Below are 20325 nucleotides of genomic sequence, written 5' to 3'. Positions count from 1 at the left end.
AAATCTGGTGACTGTGCCCGCTTTACCACCATTTTCATGACCAAATCCTTGTTGGTCAAGGCAAATTGCAGGTGGGTGATATGTAAGTGACCACCCTGTGTGAGTTTCAAGTGTCAAATCTTTTGATCAACGCTGTTTAACCCTTGCACAACTACAGCTTCTTATTCAAAATGATGAAATCTGGTGACTGTGCCCGCTTTACCACCATTTTCATGCCCAAATGTTTGTTGGTCAAGGCAAGTTGCAAGTGGGTGATATGTAAGTGACCACCTTGTGTGGGTTTCAAGTGTCAAATCTTTTGACCAACGCTGTGTAACCTTTGCACAACTACAGCTTCTTATTCAAAATGATGAAATCTGGTGACTGTGCCCGCTTTATCACCCATTTTTATGCCCAAATGCTTGTTGGTCAAGGCAATTTGCAAGTGGATGATATGTAAGTGACCACCCTGTGTGGGTTTCAAGTGTCAAATCTTTTGGCCAACGCTATTTAACCCTTGCACAACTACAGCTTCTTATTCAAAATGAGGAAATCTGGTGTCTGTGCCCGCTTTACCACCATTTTCATACCCAAATGCTTGTTGGTCAAGGCAAACTGCAGGTGGGTGAAATGTAAGTGACTACCCTGTGTGAGTTTCAAGTGTCAAATCTTTTGACCAACGCTGATTAATCCTTGCACAACTACAGCTTCTTATTCAAAATGATGAAATCTGGTGTCTGTGCCCGCTTTACCACCATTTTCATGCCTAAATCATTTTTGTTTAATGCAAAATGTAATGTAAATTGGTGTAAGGAACACTATTTGAAGTTTATGCAATGTTAAATTAGTGATCTATCCTTATTTAATTTATTTTAATATAATATTTTCTGAATAAGAAGCTGGAGCCGAATAAGAAGTGAATAAGAAGCTGGAGCCGAATAAGAAGTGAATAAGAAGCTGGCCGAATAAGAAGCTAACTTCAGCCTCGTGTATTTACAGTCATAAGAGCCACATGTATAAAGTGATTGGGGTGCTCCAGTAGCTCCTCATGCATGACTGAAAGATGCCATTCCTAGACACAGGCAGCACAGTATTATTAGGAATGCTAAGGCACCCACAGAGTTGGCTCCTCCAGTAGGTGACCTTTTTCCCATCTGTGTGTAACCCCCCCTAAAGCGTTTCAGCTCCTCAGAAGGCGTCTGCTATTGCTGCATAACACATGGGCCCTCATTCTGAGTTGATCGCAGCAGCAAGAAAGTTAGCAATTGGGCAAAACCATGTGCACTGCAGGAGGGGTAGATATAACATGTGTAGAGAGAGTTAGATTTGGGTGTGGTGTGTTCAATCTGCAATCTAATTTGCAGTGTAAAAATAAAGCAGCCAGTATTTACCCTGCACAGAAACAAAATAACCCACCCAAATCTAACTCTCTCTGCACATGATATATCTGCTTCCCCTGCAGTGCACATGGTTTTGCCCAATTGCTATCAAAAATCCTGCTGCGATCAACTTGGAATTACCCCCATTGTTATAAAACAGTTACCACTTGTAACATAACACTTGACATGTACAGGCGCTGGCTAGCTACATCGTGCACAGTGCCTGTCTGCATGCTGTATGCATAGCTGTGTGTCTGATAGCAATGTGTTTGGGAGTGTGCAGTGATTAAATAGCACCAGGTGCAGCTGACAGTCTGTATAGTCTCTGCAGTTATAATTGGCGTTTGTCCTGGTAAAATATGTGTTCTCAATGACCCCTCTGCAGCTCTTGCTTACAGAAGTGTTAATGCTGATGCACAATTGCACATCGCAAAATCTCTGAGTAAATGACATATATGTGGAGATCAGACCCTGGAGAGTGCTGGTACATGTGCAGATCACACCCCGGAGAGTGCTGGTACTGTACATTGCGGTGATTCCTAGTTTTCCGGTAATGAAGCTGAGTATCCTCCCAGGGATTGCTGGACTTTAATACTCCCTGCACCCCCAAGATCCCCAGAAGCACTGTGACTCGTCCCCATCTACTGCTGCAGCACAGCTACCGCTCTGACCCAGCTTTTAACTCTGATCTCTTGAATTAGCAGCAGCCTCTCATAACCACACCCCCTGTCACCAGACCCCGCCCCTCTCAATGACACTGACTTTAAATCTCTCTCACCCCACTAGTCTGATAGTATAACTCTGGTATAAGATGCACGGCAGTGACTGGCAGAGGAAGGGACAGGACTACTCTCTGAGATCAGCATTTCCCAGCATTTCCAGCTGCTGGACACCTCAGATGTGGGCTCCTCTCCGCTCAGCAGCTGCAGCAGGTTTTTAACTGTGATATTATTTTTCTCCCCATCCTGACAATTTGCATCCAACAGTAATCATTCCTTCCGATGCATGCACAGTGCCACAGCTTGCCCATGGGACTTATCCTAGCCAGTGTAATGACTACTCACAGCTGATTGTACATTTCTCCTCATTGGACTGTAAGTTTCTCCTGAAAGGATTGGATCAGTCTGTTGTTAGACTGCAATCATGAATATCTCCATTCAGAATGATTCAGCCCTTAATTTCACAAATGGCAATGAGACTTTTATTAACCCCTTCCTCCAGCCAACTTGGCAAATAGCCCTCTGGGCTGTAGCCTATTCCATCATCGTCATTATCTCGGTGGTTGGGAATATAATTGTCATGTGGATCATTCTAGCCCACAAAAGAATGAGGACTGTCACCAACTATTTCTTGGTAAACTTAGCTTTCGCTGAAGCATCAATGTCAGCCTTCAACACAGTGGTTAACTTCACCTATGGCATGAATAACCAGTGGTACTATGGACTGGTGTACTGCAAGTTCCACAATTTCTTCCCAATATCTGCTGTGTTCACCAGCATCTACTCCATGACAGCTATAGCCCTGGACAGGTGAGATGCCCCTCTGTACATCTTATTGTTGTCAGTGATACAGTGACTGTGTGTGTACCAGTATATACACATACATACACACACACATCCTATATAATAAAAGGCTAACACTGCTCCTCTCCTCTATGGGGGGAATGCAAGTGTTTTGCGTGCAGGAGGCCACTAGATGGCACCCAATGGAGCAATTCAAGTGTTGCTACATTCGGGCGCACACAGGTGCCAGCGCTGACATTATGTCATTTTCCATCATTGCTGTGCTGGTACCTAGTGTGTATGTGTGTGTGTTTGTGTGTATATATATATATATATATATATATATATATATATACATACACACACACACATATGTACACTGAGATCTATACTATATATATATATATAAATCCAAGAAAAAAGGCACTCTGGAGTCATCAATAATGGCAAAGTAGCAAATGTGTATTAAAGGTTCAGGTCCTGAACCTTTAATACACATTTGCTACTTTGCCATTATTGATGACTCCAGAGTGCCTTTTTTCTTGGATTTGCATTTTTCCTGATGTGGCACCGGAGCAAGCTGCTTATTTAGTGGAGTGCCGGCAGTATATGGTTGTATATATATATATATATATATATATATATATATATATATATATATATGTGTGTGTGAATATATATATATATATGTATGAAACTCAGGTGTACAGTACGCTATCACGGACACGTTTGTAAACTGTGATATTAAATCATTTTCTTAGTTGCCAACATCACTTGATGTTAGTGTTACTGTACAATTGGATACAGATGTGTAATTGTAGCTCTTTTTTCATACACAATTAATTTGTTTAATGTTTTTGTGACAAGGGCATTGGTGATATATTATAAATGAACAGGTTAAAGTTCATATGAAGAAAATGACCCTCTGAGACTGTCTGATGGAGGATACAGCTGTTGGCAGAGGGGTGTTAAGCGTTCATGAACTGTTTATTGAAAGAGGTGGCACAAAAAAAAGGCACGCAAGGGAATTAAAGGAAGGCAGACATATGCCTCTCTCATGTGTAGGAACCAGTAGGGTTTATAACAGGTAACAAACTCTGACTGTGCGATCAGACCATTCACTGCTAACCTGGCACATGAAATATGTCTATTATTACATACCCGGTGTTAGTCCTATAACTTTGACAAAAATCGCAATGAAACAAATTTTAAACTGAATCTGCAGCAAAATCTGTTATGTAAAGTAGGTATGGAATGAACCTACCTGCCACTTATTCTGAGTATATCACAGTACATGCTTCTGTGTACCTTATGTGCTACTACTGGCATGTGTATTACAGCTGCTGCTAGTGAAGATGCTGAGGGGACCAAAACAAAAAAGAACAAGCTAAAGCAGATTATTTTGCAGTATAACAGTTTACGTTGGTGTATCTCTGGATATGTTCTGCCATTGATGCAGAATTTGTTAAAAAATAATTGGAGATGTCACGGTCTTTAGGACGCTGCGGATGCATTCTGGAGGAGGTGCAAGTATCCTACAGTTGAATGAATGTGTGCAATGTGCCAGTCCAAGACTGATACATTAACATTAACCCATGAGTAGTATGTGTATCTGTCTGAGTGTGTAAGCAACTCCCAGGCAGCAGGATTGTGTGACATTTATTCTGTGGGTAGTGGGTACTATATTGAGCTTGTCATTTAGATGATGGCATGAATAGAAACGGTATCCTGTGTGTTTTCCTGTGATTGAGCAGCATTCTCCATAGGATAAAACAGCAATTAGGCAACTAAAGCAACCTGTGCGAGTGTGAATGGAACCAAACTGACTGTGTAGTGGAACTTGCTGTTCTTTGTCTTCCAGGTATCTATTATAAGCATTATTTTACAGTATGTGAGAATGAGCCAGAGTTCATATGTGATGCCTAGGAAAATTGGTCAGTATGAGCCTGAGCTAGTCCTAGCCTGGAAACAGGTAGTTCCAGTGTTTGGCTGTAACATTCTCGTCAGTTTTCTCTAGGGGTCTGTGATCCAGGGCCGGTGCTAGGGTGTTCGGCGCCCCCCTGCAAACTATAAATTTGCGCCCTCCCATAATCCTTTGGCGCGCGCCGGGAAAAGGGGTGTGGTCTCACAAGTAAGGGGCATGGCAACACAATAGTACCCCCATTTAAAATTACGCCAAAATGTAGCACAATCTTATTTATCTTATACGTAATGCCCCACCCGTAGTAGTAGCGTTCTTATACATAATGCCTCCCCAGTAGTAGTAGCGTCCTTATGCATAATGCCCCCCCAGTGGTATTAGCGTCCTTATACATAATGCCCCCCAGTAGTAGTAGCGTCCTTATACGTAGTGCACTCCAAGTAGTAGTAGCGTCCTTATACGTAATGCCCCCCCAGTAGTAGTAGTGTCCTTATACATAATTCCCCCCCAGTAGTATTAGCGTCCTTATACATAATGCCTCCCCAGTAGTAGTAGCGTCCTTATGCATAATGCCCCCCCCCAGTGGTATTAGCGTCCTAATACATAATGCCCCCCAGTAGTAGTAGCGTCCTTATACGTAGTGCACTCCAAGTAGTAGTAGCGTCCTTATACGTAATGCCCCCCCAGTAGTAGTAGTGTCCTTATACATAATTCCCCCCCAGTAGTAGTAGCGTCCTTATACGTAATGCCCCCCCAGTAGTAGTAGCATCCTTATACGTAGTGCACTCCAAGTAGTAGTAGCGTCCTTATACATAATGCCCCCCCCAGTAGTAGTAGCATCCTTATACGTAATGCCCCCCCCAGTAGTAGTAGCGTCCTTATACGTAGTGCACTCCAAGTAGTAGTAGCATCCTTATACGTAGTGCACCCCCAGTAGTAGTATCGTTCTTATATGCAATGCCCCCCCCCCAGTAGTAGTAGTAGCGTCCTTACACGTAATGGCCCCCCAAGTAGTAGTAGCATCCTTATACGTAATGCCCCCCCAGTTGTAGTAGCGTCCTTATATGTAATGCCCCCCCCCCAGTAGTAGTAGCAGCATCCTTATACGTAATGCCCCCCCAGTAGTAGTAGCGTCCTTATATGTAATGCCCCCCCCCCAGTAGTAGTAGTAGCGTCCTTATACATAGTGCACCCCCAGTAGTAGTAGCGTCCTTATATGTAATGCCCCCCCCCAGTAGTAGTAGTAGCGTCCTTAAACTTAATGGCCCCCCCAGTAGTAGTAGCATCCTTATACGTAATGCCCCCCCAGTAGTAGTAACATCCTCATACATAATGCCCCCCAGTAGTAGTAGCGTCCTTACATGTAACGCCCGCCAGTAGTAGTAGCGTTATACGTAATGCCCCCCCTGTAGTAGCGTCCTTATACGTAATGCCCCCCCAGTAGTAGTAGCGTCCTTACACGTAATGGCCCCCCCAGTAGTAGTAGCGTCCTTACATGTGATGCCCCCCAGTAGTATTAGAGTCGTTATACGTAATGCCCCCCAGTAGTAGTAGTAGCGTCATTATATGTAATGCCCCCCCTGTAGTTGCGTCCTTACACGTAATGCACCCCCCCAGTAGTAGCGTCCATAAAACGTGTGCGCACACACACAATTCACACACATAGACACACACATACACACCCACCATATACACACACACACACACACACACACACACACACACACACACATTTCTCTGTCACCCTCCACTTACCTAAGCCACTGTCTCCCTCAGTACAGCACTGCAGCAGCCTGGTCCGTGTAGCTCCGCCCCTTCTGTCCCGTTTAGCTCCGCCCATTCAGGACCGTGTAGCTCCGCCCCCTCCTTTGATACTTACCGAGCCACTGACACACAGGTGAGGGGAGGGGGGGATTGGGCTTTTCATGCTGCCAGCGCCGCACAGCAGCTGGCAGCAGCAGCAGCACGGGTGTCAGGACGGCGCAGAGAAGGAATGCAGAGCAGGGGGAGCGCCTCTTCCTCCCAGCGCCTCCCTGCACTGCATCCCTTCGCTGAGCGGGTAGCGCCGGGCCTGCTGTGAGCAGTACAGTATGAGTGTGAGTTAGAGATATCTTTGGTGTTTGTGAGCAGTACAGTATGAGTGTGAGGTAGAGTTATCTCTGGTGTCTGTGAGCAGTACAGTATGAGGTCGGGATGTATTAAAATACATCGCCGCCCCTTGTGGCCCACCACAGCGATGCTAATCGCATAGGTACTAACCGCCGGGTCTTAGTATATATGACAATGCAGTAAAAACCCCGTTTTCGGGGGTTTTACTGCATTTTCCCTTTAGTACATCCCACCCTGCTTGTGAGGTAGAGTTATCTCTGGTGTCTGTGAGCAGTAGAATATCAGTGTGAGGTAGAGTTATCTCTGGTGTCTGTGAGCAGTACAGTATGAGTGTGAGGTAGAGTTATCTCTAATGTCTGAGCAGAACAGAATGAGTGTGAGGTAGAGTTATCTCTGGTGTCTGTGAGCAGTACAGTATGAGTGTGAGGTAGAGTTATCCCTGGTTTCTGTGAGCAGTACAGTATGAGTGTGAGTTAGAGTTATCTCTGAAGTCTGTGAGCAGTACAGCATGAGTGTGAAGTAGAGTTATCTCTGAGGTCTGTGATCAGTACAGCATGAGTATGAGGTAGAGTTATCTCTGAGGTCTGTGAGCAGTACAGTATGAGTGTGAGTTAGAGTTATCTCTGAGGTCTGTGAGCAGTACAGTATGAGTGTGAGGTAGAGTTATCCCTGGTTTCTGTGAGCAGAACAGTATGAGTGTGAGGTAGAGTTATCCCTGGTTTCTGTGAGCAGTACAGTATGAGTGTGAGTTAGAGTTATCTCTGAAGTCTGTGAGCAGTACAGCATGAGTGTGAGGTAGAGTGATCCCTTTTTTCTGTGAGCAGTACAGTAAGAGTGTGAGTTAGAGTTATCTCTGGTGTCTGTGAGCAGTACAGTATGAGTGGGAGGAAGAGTTATCTCTGGTGTCTGTGAGCAGTACAGTATGAGTGTGAAGTAGAGTTATCTCTGAGGTCTGTGATCAGTACAGCATGAGTGTGAGGTAGAGTTATCTCTGAGGTCTGTGAGCAGTACAGTATGAGTGTGAAGTAGAGTTATCTCTGAGGTCTGTGAGCAGTACAGCATTAGTGTGAGGTAGAGTATTCTCTGAGGTCTGTGAGCAGTACAGTATGAATGTGAGGTAGAGTTATCTCTGAGGTCTGTGAGCAGTACAGCATGAGTGTGAGGTAGAGTTATCTCTGAGGTCTGTGAGCACTACAGTATGAGTGTGAGGTAGAGTTATCTCTGAGGTCTGTGAGCAGTACAGTATGAGTTTGAGGTAGAGTTATATCTGGTTTCTGCGAGCAGTACAGTATGAGGTAGAGTTTTCCCTGGTTTCTGTGAGCAGTACAGTATGAATGTGAATTAGAGTTATCTCTGGTGTCTGTGAGCAGTACAGTATGAGTGTGAGTTAGAATTAACCCTGGTTTCTGTGAGCAGTACAGTATGAGTGCGAGTTAGAGTTATCTCTGAGGTCTGTGAGCAGTACAGTATGAGTGTGAGGTAGAGTTGTCCCTGGTTTCTGTGAGCAGTACAGTATGAATGTGAGTTAGAGTTATCTCTGGTGTCTGTGAGCAGTACAGTATGAGTTTCAGGTAGAGTTATATCTGGTTTCTGTGAGCAGTACAGTATGAGTGTGAGGTAGAGTTATCCGTGGTTTCTTTGAGCAGTACAGTATGAGTGTGAGGTAGAGTTATCTCTGAGGTCTGTGAGCAGTACAGTATGAGTGTGAGGTAGATTTATCCCTGGTTTCAGTGAGCAGTACAGTATGAGTGTGAGGTAGAGTTATCTCTGGTGTCTGTGAGCAGTACAGTATGAGTGTGAGGTAGAGTTATCTCTGGTTTCTGTGAGCAGTATGAGTGTGAGGTTGAGTTATCTCTGAGGTCTGTGAGCAGTACAGTATGAGTGTCAGGTAGAGTTATCCGTGGTTTCTGTGAGTAGTACAGTATGAGTGTGAGGTAGATTTATCCCAGGTTTCAGTGAGCAGTACAGTATGAGTGTGAGGTACAGTTATCTCTGGTGTCTGTGAGCAGTACAGTATGAGTGTGAGGTAGAGTTATCTCTGGTTTCTGTGAGCAGTATGAGTGTGAGGTAGAGTTATCTCAGAGGTCTGTGAGCAGTACAGTATGAGTGTGAGGTAGAGTTATCTCTGAGGTCTGTGAGCAGTACAGTATGAGTACGAGTTAGCATTATCTCTGAGGTCTGTGAGCAGTACAGTATGAGTGTGAGGTAGAGTTATCCCTGGTTTCAGTGAGCAGTACAGTATGAGTGCGAGGTAGAGTTTTCCCTGGTTTCTGTGAGCAGTACAGTATGAGTGTGTGGTAGAGTTGTCCCTGGTTTCTGTGAGCAGTACAGTATGAATGTGAGTTAGAGTTATCTCTGGTGTCTGTGAGCAGTACAGTATGAGTTTGAGGTAGAGTTATCTCTAAGGTCTGTGAGCAGTACAGTATGAGTGTGAGTTAGAGTTATCCCTGGTTTCTGTGAGCAGTACAGTATGAGTGTGAGGTAGAGTTATCTCTGAGGTCTGTGAGCAGTACAGAATGAGTGTGAGGTAGAGTTATCTGGTTTCTGTGAGCAGTACAGTATGAGTGTGAGGTAGAGTTATCTCTGAGGTCTGTGAGCAGTACAGTATGAGTGTGAGTTAGAGTTATACCTGGTTTCTGTGAGCAGTACAGTATGAGTGTGAGGTAGAGTTATCTCTGAGGTCTGTGAGCAGTACAGTATGAGTGTGAGGTAGAGTTATCTCTGAGGTCTGTGAGCAGTACAGTATGAGTGTGAGTTAGTTAACTCTGAGGTCTGTGAGCAGTACAGTATGAGTGTGAGGTAGATTTATCCCTGGTTTCAGTGAGCAGTACAGTATGAGTGTGAGGTAGAATTATCTCTGGTGCCTGTGAGCAGTACAGTATGAGAGTGAGGTAGAGTTATCTCGGGTTTCTGTGAGCAGTACAGTATGAGTGTGAGGTAGAGTTATCACTGAGGTCTGTGAGCAGTACAGTATGAGTGTCAGGTAGAGTTATCCGTGGTTTCTGTGAGCAGTACAGCATGAGTGTGAGGTAGAGTTATCTCTGGTGTCTGTGAGCAGTACAGTATGAGTGTGAGGTAGCGTTATCCCTGGTTTCTGTGAGCAGTACAGTATGAGTACGAGTTAGCGTTACCTCTGAGGTCTGTGAGCAGTACAGTATGAGTGTGAGTTAGTTATCTCTGAGGTCTGTGAGCAGTACAGTATGAGTGTGAGGTAGATGTATCCCTGGTTTCAGTGAGCAGTACAGTATGAGTGTAAGGCAGAGTTATCTCTGAGGTCTGTGAGCAGTACAGTATGAGTGTGAGGTAGAGTTATCTCTGAGGTCTGTGAGCAGTACAGTATGAGTGTGAGGTAGAGTTATCTCTGAGGTCTGTGAGCAGTACAGTATGAGTGTGAGTTAGTTATCTCTGAGGTCTGTGAGCAGTACAGTATGAGTGTGAGGTAGATGTATCCCTGGTTTCAGTGAGCAGTACAGTATGAGTGTAAGGCAGAGTTATCTCTGAGGTCTGTGAGCAGTACAGTATGAGTGTGAGGTAGAGTTATCTCTGAGGTCTGTGAGCAGTACAGTATGAGTGTGAGGTAGAGTTATCTCTGGTTTCTGTGAGCAGTACAGCATGAGTGTGAGTTAGAGTTATCCCTGGTTTCTATGAGCAGTACAGTATGAGTGTGAGGTAGAGTTATCTCTGGTGTCTGTGAGCAGTACAGTATGAGTGTGAAGTAGAGTTATCTCTGAGGTCTGTGATCAGTACAGCATGAGTGTGAGGTAGAGTTATCTCTGAGGTCTGTGAGCAGAACAGTATGAGTGTGAAGTAGAGTTATCTCTGAGGTCTGTGAGCAGTACAGCATTAGTGTGAGGTAGAGTATTCTCTGAGGTCTGTGAGCAGTACAGTATGAGTGTGAGGTAGAGTTATCTCTGAGGTCTGTGAGCACTACAGTATGAGTGTGAGGTAGAGTTATCTCTGAGGTCTGTGAGCAGTACAGTATGAGTTTGAGGTAGAGTTATATCTGGTTTCTGCGAGCAGTACAGTATGAGGTAGAGTTTTCCCTGGTTTCTGTGAGCAGTACAGTATGAATGTGAATTAGAGTTATCTCTGGTGTCTGTGAGCAGTACAGTATGAGTGTGAGTTAGAGTTATCCCTGGTTTCTGTGAGCAGTACAGTATGAGTGCGAGTTAGAGTTATCTCTGAGGTCTGTGAGCAGTACAGTATGAGTGTGAGGTAGAGTTGTCCCTGGTTTCTGTGAGCAGTACAGTATGAATGTGAGTTAGAGTTATCTCTGGTGTCTGTGAGCAGTACAGTATGAGTTTGAGGTAGAGTTATATCTGGTTTCTGTGAGCAGTACAGTATGAGTGTGAGGTAGAGTTATCCGTGGTTTCTTTGAGCAGTACAGTATGAGTGTGAGGTAGAGTTATCTCTGAGGTCTGTGAGCAGTACAGTATGAGTGTGAGGTAGATTTATCCCTGGTTTCAGTGAGCAGTACAGTATGAGTGTGAGGTAGAGTTATCTCTGGTGTCTGTGAGCAGTACAGTATGAGTGTGAGGTAGAGTTATCTCTGGTTTCTGTGAGCAGTACAGTATGAATGTGAGTTAGAGTTATCTCTGGTGTCTGTGAGCAGTACAGTATGAGTTTGAGGTAGAGTTATATCTGGTTTCTGTGAGCAGTACAGTATGAGTGTGAGGTAGAGTTATCTCTGGTTTCTGTGAGCAGTATGAGTGTGAGGTAGATTTATCTCTGAGGTTTGTGAGCAGTACAGTATGAGTGTCAGGTAGAGTTATCCGTGGTTTCTGTGAGTAGTACAGTATGAGTGTGAGGTAGATTTATCCCTGGTTTCAGTGAGCAGTACAGTATGAGTGTGAGGTACAGTTATCTCTGGTGTCTGTGAGCAGTACAGTATGAGTGTGAGGTAGAGTTATCTCTGGTTTCTGTGAGCAGTATGAGTGTGAGGTAGAGTTATCTCTGAGGTCTGTGAGCAGTACAGCATGAGTGTGAGTTAGAGTTATCTCTGAGGTCTGTGAGCAGTACAGCATGAGTGTGAGGTAGAGTTATCTCTGAGATCTGTGAGCAGTACAGTATGAATGTGAGGTAGAGTTATCTCTGAGGTCTGTGAGCAGTACAGCATGAGTGTGAGTTAGAGTTATCTCTGAGGTATGTGAGCACTACAGTATGAGTGTGAGGTAGAGTTATCTCGGAGGTCTGTGAGCAGTACAGTATGAGTGTGAGGTAGAGTTTTCCCTGGTTTCTGTGAGCAGTACAGTATGAGTACGAGTTAGCATTATCTCTGAGGTCTGTGAGCAGTACAGTATGAGTGTGAGGTAGAGTTATCCCTGGTTTCAGTGAGCAGTACAGTATGAGTGCGAGTTAGAGTTATCTCTGAGGTCTGTGAGCAGTACAGTATGAGTGTGTGGTAGAGTTGTCCCTGGTTTCTGTGAGCAGTACAGTATGAATGTGAGTTAGAGTTATCTCTGGTGTCTGTGAGCAGTACAGTATGAGTTTGAGGTAGAGTTATATCTGGTTTCTGTGAGCAGTACAGTATGAGTGTGAGGTAGAGTTATCCGTGGTTTCTTTGAGCAGTACAGTATGAGTGTGAGGTAGAGTTATCTCTGAGGTCTGTGAGCAGTACAGTATGAGTGTGAGGTAGATTTATCCCTGGTTTCAGTTAGCAGTACAGTATGAGTGTGAGGTAGAGTTATCTCTGGTGTCTGTGAGCAGTACAGTATGAGTGTGAGGTAGAGTTATCTCTGGTTTCTGTGAGCAGTACAGTATGAGTGTGAGGTAGAGTTATCTCAGAGGTCTGTGAGCAGTACAGTATGAGTGTCAGGTAGAGTTATCCGTGGTTTCTGTGAGTAGTACAGTATGAGTGTGAGGTAGATTTATCCCTGGTTTCAGTGAGCAGTACAGTATGAGTGTGAGTTAGAGTTATCTCTGGTGTCTGTGAGCAGTACAGTATGAGTTTGAGGTAGAGTTATCTCTAAGGTCTGTGAGCAGTACAGTATGAGTGTGAGTTAGAGTTATCCCTGGTTTCTGTGAGCAGTACAGTATGAGTGTGAGGTAGAGTTATCTCTGAGGTCTGTGAGCAGTACAGAATGAGTGTGAGGTAGAGTTATCTGGTTTCTGTGAGCAGTACAGTATGAGTGTGAGGTAGAGTTATCTCTGAGGTCTGTGAGCAGTACAGTATGAGTGTGAGTTAGAGTTATACCTGGTTTCTGTGAGCAGTACAGTATGAGTGTGAGGTAGTTATCTCTGAGGTCTGTGAGCAGTACAGTATGAGTGTGAGGTAGAGTTATCTCTGAGGTCTGTGAGCAGTACAGTATGAGTGTGAGTTAGTTAACTCTGAGGTCTGTGAGCAGTACAGTATGAGTGTGAGGTAGATTTATCCCTGGTTTCAGTGAGCAGTACAGTATGAGTGTGAGGTAGAATTATCTCTGGGGCCTGTGAGCAGTACAGTATGAGAGTGAGGTAGAGTTATCTCGGGTTTCTGTGAGCAGTACAGTATGAGTGTGAGGTAGAGTTATCACTGAGGTCTGTGAGCAGTACAGTATGAGTGTCAGGTAGAGTTATCCGTGGTTTCTGTGAGCAGTACAGCATGAGTGTGAGGTAGAGTTATCTCTGAGGTCTGTGAGCAGTACAGTATGAGTGTGAGGTAGAGTTTTCCCTGGTTTCTGTGAGCAGTACAGCATGAGTGTGAGGTAGAGTTATCTCTGGTGTCTGTGAGCAGTACAGTATGAGTGTGAGGTAGCGTTATCCCTGGTTTCTGTGAGCAGTACAGTATGAGTACGAGTTAGCGTTACCTCTGAGGTCTGTGAGCAGTACAGTATGAGTGTGAGTTAGTTATCTCTGAGGTCTGTGAGCAGTACAGTATGAGTGTGAGGTAGATGTATCCCTGGTTTCAGTGAGCAGTACAGTATGAGTGTAAGGTAGAGTTATCTCTGAGGTCTGTGAGCAGTACAGTATGAGTGTGAGGTAGAGTTATCTCTGAGGTCTGTGAGCAGTACAGTATGAGTGTGAGGTAGAGTTATCTCTGAGGTCTGTGAGCAGTACAGTATGAGTGTGAGGTAGAGTTATCTCTGAGGTCTGTGAGCAGTACAGTATGAGTGTGAGGTAGAGTTATCTCTGAGGTCTGTGAGCAGTACAGTATGAGTGTGAGGTAGAGTTATCTCTGAGGTCTGTGAGCAGTACAGTATGAGTGTGAGGTAGAGTTATCGCTGAGGTCTGTGAGCAGTACAGCATGAGTGTGAGTTAGAGTTATCCCTGGTTTCTATGAGCAGTACAGTATGAGTGTGAGGTAGAGTTATCTCTGAGGTCTGTGAGCAGTACAGTATGAGTGTGAGGTAGAGTTATCTCTGAGGTCTGTGAGCAGTTCAGTATGAGTGTGAGGTAGAGTTATCTCTGAGGTCTGTGAGCAGTACAGTATGAGTGTGAGGTAGAGTTATCTCTGAGGTCTGTGAGCAGTACAGTATGAGTGTGAGGTAGAGTTATCTCTGAGGCCTGTGAGCAGTACAGTATGAGTGTGAGGTAGAGTTATCTCTGAGGTCTGTGAGCAGTACAGTATGAGTGTGAGGTAGAGTTATCGCTGAGGTCTGTGAGCAGTACAGCATGAGTGTGAGTTAGAGTTGTCCCTGGTTTCTATGAGCAGTACAGTATGAGTGTGAGGTAGAGTTATCTCTGAGGTCTGTGAGCAGTACAGTATGAGTGTGAGGTAGAGTTATCTCTGAGGTCTGTGAGCAGTACAGTATGAGTGTGAGGTAGAGTTATCTCTGAGGTCTGTGAGCAGTTCAGTATGAGTGTGAGGTAGAGTTATCTCTGAGGTCTGTGAGCAGTACAGTATGAGTGTGAGATAGAGTTATCTCTGAGGTCTGTGAGCAGTACAGTATGAGTGTGAGGTAGAGTTATCTCTGAGGTCTGTGAGCAGTACAGTATGAGTGTGAGGTAGAGTTATCTCTGAGGTCTGTGAGCAGTACAGTATGAGTGTGAGGTAGAGTTATCTCTGAGGTCTGTGAGCAGTACAGTATTAGTGTGAGGTAGAGTTATCTCTGAGGTCTGTGAGCAGTACAGTATGAGTGTGAGGTAGAGTTATCTCTGAGGTCTGTGAGCAGTACAGTATGAGTGTGAGGTAGAGTTATCTCTGAGGTCTGTGAGCAGTACAGTATTAGTGTGAGGTAGAGTTATCTCTGAGGTCTGTGAGCAGTACAGTATTAGTGTGAGGTAGAGTTATCTCTGAGGTCTGTGAGCAGTATATAGTGTGAGTGTAACAGTTAATTCTGATGCATGGGAGCTTGACTTTATATTATGGGAGTGTAAGCGTTATTTCTGGTGTCTATGTGCAGGGTATACATTTGGATGGTCGATAATGTTAAGGTCGACAGTCATTAGGTCGAACACTATTGGTCAACATTGACATGGTCGACGTGGACATATGGTCGACCCATGACAGGTCGTCACATGAAAAGGTCGCCATGGCTTTTAATAAAAAATTAGATTTTTAAGTTTTTCATACTTTACCATGCACATGGACTATGATTGGGAACGGTAACCTGTGCCGAGCGCATCGGCAGCGGAGCAAGGCACCTTGCACGCAGCATGGCGAGCAATGCACACCATGCAAGGGGACGCGGTACACTAATTTGGGTTCCTGGTCATGTTACGAAAATATTACACCAAAAACAGCTAAAAAAATCCATGTTGACCATTTCATGTGTCGACGATATGTCAATGTCGACTGTGTCCATGTCAACCAATCAGTGGCGTGCGGTGAGGTCAGTGGCTGGTGAGGCACTGCAGCCATAATGTCCACCGAGTCCTGCCAACGAAACCTACCATCATGGAACCAATGCCCGCTACCGTCGCCATCCCTGATGCTCGCTACCCCCACCACTAATGGCCACTGACCCCACCGATGGCTTACAAAATCGCCCACCATCAACTGCCCAGGCCCCCCGCCACTAATTCGCATCTCAGTCTAATACCATCGCTGTCAATGCCTGCAGCCAGCCTGCTCAGAAGACTTGTGATTAGCAGGCGGCTAATATATTGTACATTTTTATAAAATAAATATTAGTGTTTAGGACTGGGAAGGGAGTGGGAGGAGGACATGAATGCAATTTTGTTGTCCAGGGCTTCCATTAACTTAATAGCGCCGTGGGTGCGGCGCTATTGATTTAACGGAAGTCCTAGACAACAAAATAGCCAACAGTGGGTGACAGGGAGATGGTGACGCCAGGTAGTTGACAGCAGTGGGTGAGAGGGAGAGGGTGACAGGGAGATGGTGACGACAGAGAGGGTGACAGCAGTCGCTGACAGGGAGAGGGTGACACCAGCGAGAAGGTGACAGGGAGAGTGTGATGCCAGGGAGACGGTGACAGCAGTGGATGACAAGGAGAGGGTGACACCAGCGAGAAAGTGACAGGGAGAGTGTGATGCCAGGGAGATGGTGACAGCAGCGGGTGACAGGGAGTGACGCCAGGGACAGGGTGACAGCAGTGGGTGACAGGGAGTGATGCCAGGGAGAAGGTGACAGCAGTGGGTGACAGGGAGTGACGCCAGGGAGAAGGTGACAGCAGTGGGTGACAGGGAGTGATGCCAGGGAAAGGGCAACAGCAGCGGGAGACAGGGAGCGATACCAGGGAAAGGGTAACAGCAATAGCAGTGGGTGAGAGTATGACAGAGAGTAGTAAAGGGTAATGGGGATAGGCAGTGAATGACTTATAGTGCTATTTACTTACCTGGTCCTGGGCCTTGAACTGTAGTGTGGCGCTTAAGGGCCCCATACATTAGACCGATAATGCCCGCTTTCAGCCCAATTCGGGCATTCGGCCTGATATATTGGGTGAAATTGGGCATTTTTCCCTCCCGATCCGATGCGCGTTCCCGTGTGCATTGGATCGGATCCCCCTAGATCCGACATATCACGAGTGCTGAACTCGTTATATGTCGGATCCCGCAGTTAATGGATGGGAAAGTAAAAGATACATCGTATGCAAAAAAAACGACATACGATATATCTAATACTATCTTACCAACGGGGAGGATGCCGGGAGGTTGGAGGAAATCTTATATGACATGATGGACCGTCATGTCGTATAAGTGTATAAGAAACAGCATTGGCACCCCCCCCCTCCTCGTATTTAAAATAGGGCCAGTGCGTGCAACAAAAATATAGGGGCATGGCTTCATGGGGATAGGGGTGTGGCCACAAAATGATACCAATGCATATTAAGCTGTACAATAGTCTCCATTATTTAAATTACACCACACAGTAGCGCCACTCACACACATTACACCAGGTAGAAACCCTGTCACACATTACGCCAGGTAAAGCTCACTTTTACACATTACGGCAGGCATTGTCCCCTTTTTACACAGTACGGCAGGCGTTGTCCCCTTTTTACACAGTACGGCAGGCGTTGTCCCCTTTTTACACAGCACGGCAGGCGTTGTCCCCTTTTTACACAGTATGGCAGGCGTTGTCCCCTTTTTACACAGTATGGCAGGCGTTGTCCCCTTTTTACACAGTATGGCAGGCATTGTCCCCTTTTTACACAGTATGGCAGGCATTGTCCCCTTTTTACACATTACGGCAGGCATTGTCCCCTTTTTACACATTTAGGCAGACATTGTCCCCGTTTTACACATTAAGGCAGGCATTGTCCCCTTTTTACACATTACGGCAGGCATTGTCCCCGTTTTACACATTAAGGCAGGCATTGTCCCCTTTTTACACAGTACGGCAGGCGTTGTCCCCTTTTTACACAGTACGGCAGGCGTTGTCCCCTTTTTACACAGTACGGCAGGCATTGTCCCCTTTTTACACAGTATAGCAGGCATTGTCCCCGTTTTATACAGTACGGCAGGCATTGTCCCCTTTTTACACATTACGGCAGGCATTGTCCCCGTTTTACACATTAAGGCAGGCATTGTCCCCTTTTTACACAGTACGGCAGGCGTTGTCCCCTTTTTACACAGTACGGCAGGCGTTGTCCCCTTTTTACACAGTACGGCAGGCGTTGTCCCCTTTTTACACAGTACGGCAGGCGTTGTCCCCTTTTTACACAGTATGGCAGGCATTGTCCCCGTTTTACACATTACGGCAGGCATTGTCCCCGTTTTACACATTAAGGCAGGCATTGTCCCCTTTTTACACATTACGGCAGGCATTGTCCCCGTTTACACAGTACAGCAGGCATTGCCCCCTTTTTACACATCACGGCAGGCATTGTCCCCGTTTTACACATTAAGGCAGGCATTGTCCCTGAGAAGGGTGGAGGCACAGGGGCAGCAGAGCCCGCACTCACCTCATGCTCCCCCGGGCCGCCATGCTTGAAGTGGGTGTAGAGGAAGAAGGGAGCACCACCGCCCTGGAGTTTCACTGCTCTGTGCTGCGTGGATGTCCTCCAAGTTGCCCAGTGCGGGGAACTGCTGCCGGGTGATCCGCATTGCTGTGGCCAGCCGTAGAGCGGTCATTGCGTAGGCGCCGGCTAACAGAAAGACACGGCACCGGGCACCCCCCTCAGGTATGTCACAATACAGGGGGACGGGCTGGGGGACGGGCGGGCAGGGATGGCGGGGGAAGGTTCCCCCTCCCAAATCAAACACTGGCCAATCGATTCTGACTAAAGTGACAGGGGCGTGCTTTCATATGAGCTGAAAGCACGCCCCTGTCAAAGCGGCACTTGTACTAGGTGCTGCTTACAGGGTTTTTTTCAATGGGTGTTTGCTGTACATCGCCTGGCCCCGCCCCCCGCTTCCGGCCCTGTCACGCTGACATCGGGAGGCACCAAGAAAGGTGCCTCCAAAACACTTTAAAACAGTTTTTTTATAAAGATAATTATGATTAAAATAATATTAAGGCTAAAGCAGATACTTATCACACAGAATATGTGTCATAAGTATCTTCTTTCTATTATTTTAATCATTATGACAGGGGAGGCACTGCCTCCCCTGACTGCACGTCCCTGCAACCAATAGTGGTCAACCTAATGAATGTCGACCTTAACATTGTCGACAATTCATACCGGAACTTATGTGCAGCATCCTGTTTTATTGTGTGCAAGAGTTATGTCTGGTGTCTGCTAGACCCCTGTGAGTGTGTCCCCTGTGAGTGTGAGTCAAGGTGTGTATACACGGTGAGATAAATCCTTTCGATTCCTTTATAGTCAAAATCGGTAGGAAAGTTAGTGTAAATCGCAAGGTGTTATGCCGCTTGCGATCCCGATTTGACCCCAATGCGTAGTCCCGCGGGGTCGGTATCGTAAGGCTAGATATACTGTGCAGGCAAGTCAATCTTGACTATCTAGTGTACTATCTAGTACAAAGTATAGTCAAAATTGGCACTTAGTCAAAATCGTACTGTCAAAATCGAAAGTACAGATAGTCAAAATCGGTGAATCTGGGGGAGTTCAAGGGAAATCGCATAGTCAAAATCGGGCATAGCACGGATCTCACAGTGTGTATGCACCTAAAGAGATATATCTAATATCTGGGTGCAGTATACTGAGAGAGTGTGAGTAAAGGGGGGTACTGACGGGGGAGATGTGTGCTGAGCGATATTAACACAGACCACTCAGCACACATCTCTCTCCCCGCTCAGCACAGTGCGATGTGCTGAGTGAGGGGACGGACGTACGGGGGGCTCAGTGCCAGATTAAGGTGCTCATGGGCCTGGAGCTGAAATTTATGATGGGCCTATTGTGTGCTGTTGCAGGGGCGGGGGCGCTGGTGTATCTATAATGGGTGCAAGGTGTACAGTGCTTATGGGACACTGGGTCCAGGGGGACCCACACACTGCACCCATTTGATTATACTCACCGCTCCATCAGTCAGACTCCAGCTGCAGAGTTCAAATATCACTCAGAAAGTGGCAGCCGTGGCCATTTTCCTGTGATTCGTGCATGCACAATGAAGTTGTCCCAGGGAGCGCAGAGCGGTGTGTGACCAGCATGGCGTGGGGAGGGTAGTGGGAGGCTACTGATACGGGTATGTCACCAGTTGTGCATTTAGTGTGTGTGTGTGTGTGTGTGTGTGTGTGTGTGTGTGTGTGTGTGTAGAGGCAAGTTTGAAAAATATAAAGATGTATCTATTTATCAAGAAAGGTAGATATAGAGCAGTGATCGCAAAATACGCGCTATGGCGCGTTTTTACGCGCTACGGGCAGAGAGGGACTCAGATTTTAAAAGTGAGCGGGTCCCGCAGGGCGCGCTGTTTTTCGCTGACCGTCGCCTTACATCCAATAGAAATCCCCAAGCCCTGCCTCACCAGCCAATAGCCGCCGGCAGCGTCTCCCAATGCAAGCGCCACCTCAGACGTCTGTCCCTCCTCCCTACCCTGCCTTCAACCCATTGAATGTGCAGCTGGCAACCGGGCGGGGACATCACGATGACGGGGCGGGCATGTTAGATGCAGGAGGGAGCCGAGGACACGGAGAGGAGCGCCTTCACCACGGACA

General features: G+C 46.1%; 1 protein-coding gene across 2 annotated transcripts in view; it reads left to right on the top strand.

Moving 5' to 3' along the window:
- Positions 1-2076: 2076 nt before the first annotated feature.
- TACR1 (tachykinin receptor 1) overlaps positions 2077-20325 on the top strand; it is a 425704-nt gene continuing 407455 nt past the window's right edge. Inside the window, exon 1 of one of the 2 annotated variants that reach the window (XM_063932109.1) lies at positions 2077-2887. In XM_063932109.1, the coding sequence (XP_063788179.1) occupies positions 2502-2887 (386 nt within the window). In that variant the 5' untranslated portion in view covers positions 2077-2501. The remainder of the gene's footprint in view (positions 2888-20325) is intronic. The other variant, XM_063932108.1, reaches the window with a different exon arrangement.

Source organism: Pseudophryne corroboree, chromosome 6 (assembly GCF_028390025.1).
Source record: "Pseudophryne corroboree isolate aPseCor3 chromosome 6, aPseCor3.hap2, whole genome shotgun sequence".
In the NCBI taxonomy this organism is placed as follows: Eukaryota; Metazoa; Chordata; class Amphibia; order Anura; family Myobatrachidae; genus Pseudophryne; species Pseudophryne corroboree.
The sequence above is the reverse complement of the archived record's forward strand: the minus strand, read 5'-3'. Positions and strand labels throughout refer to the sequence as shown.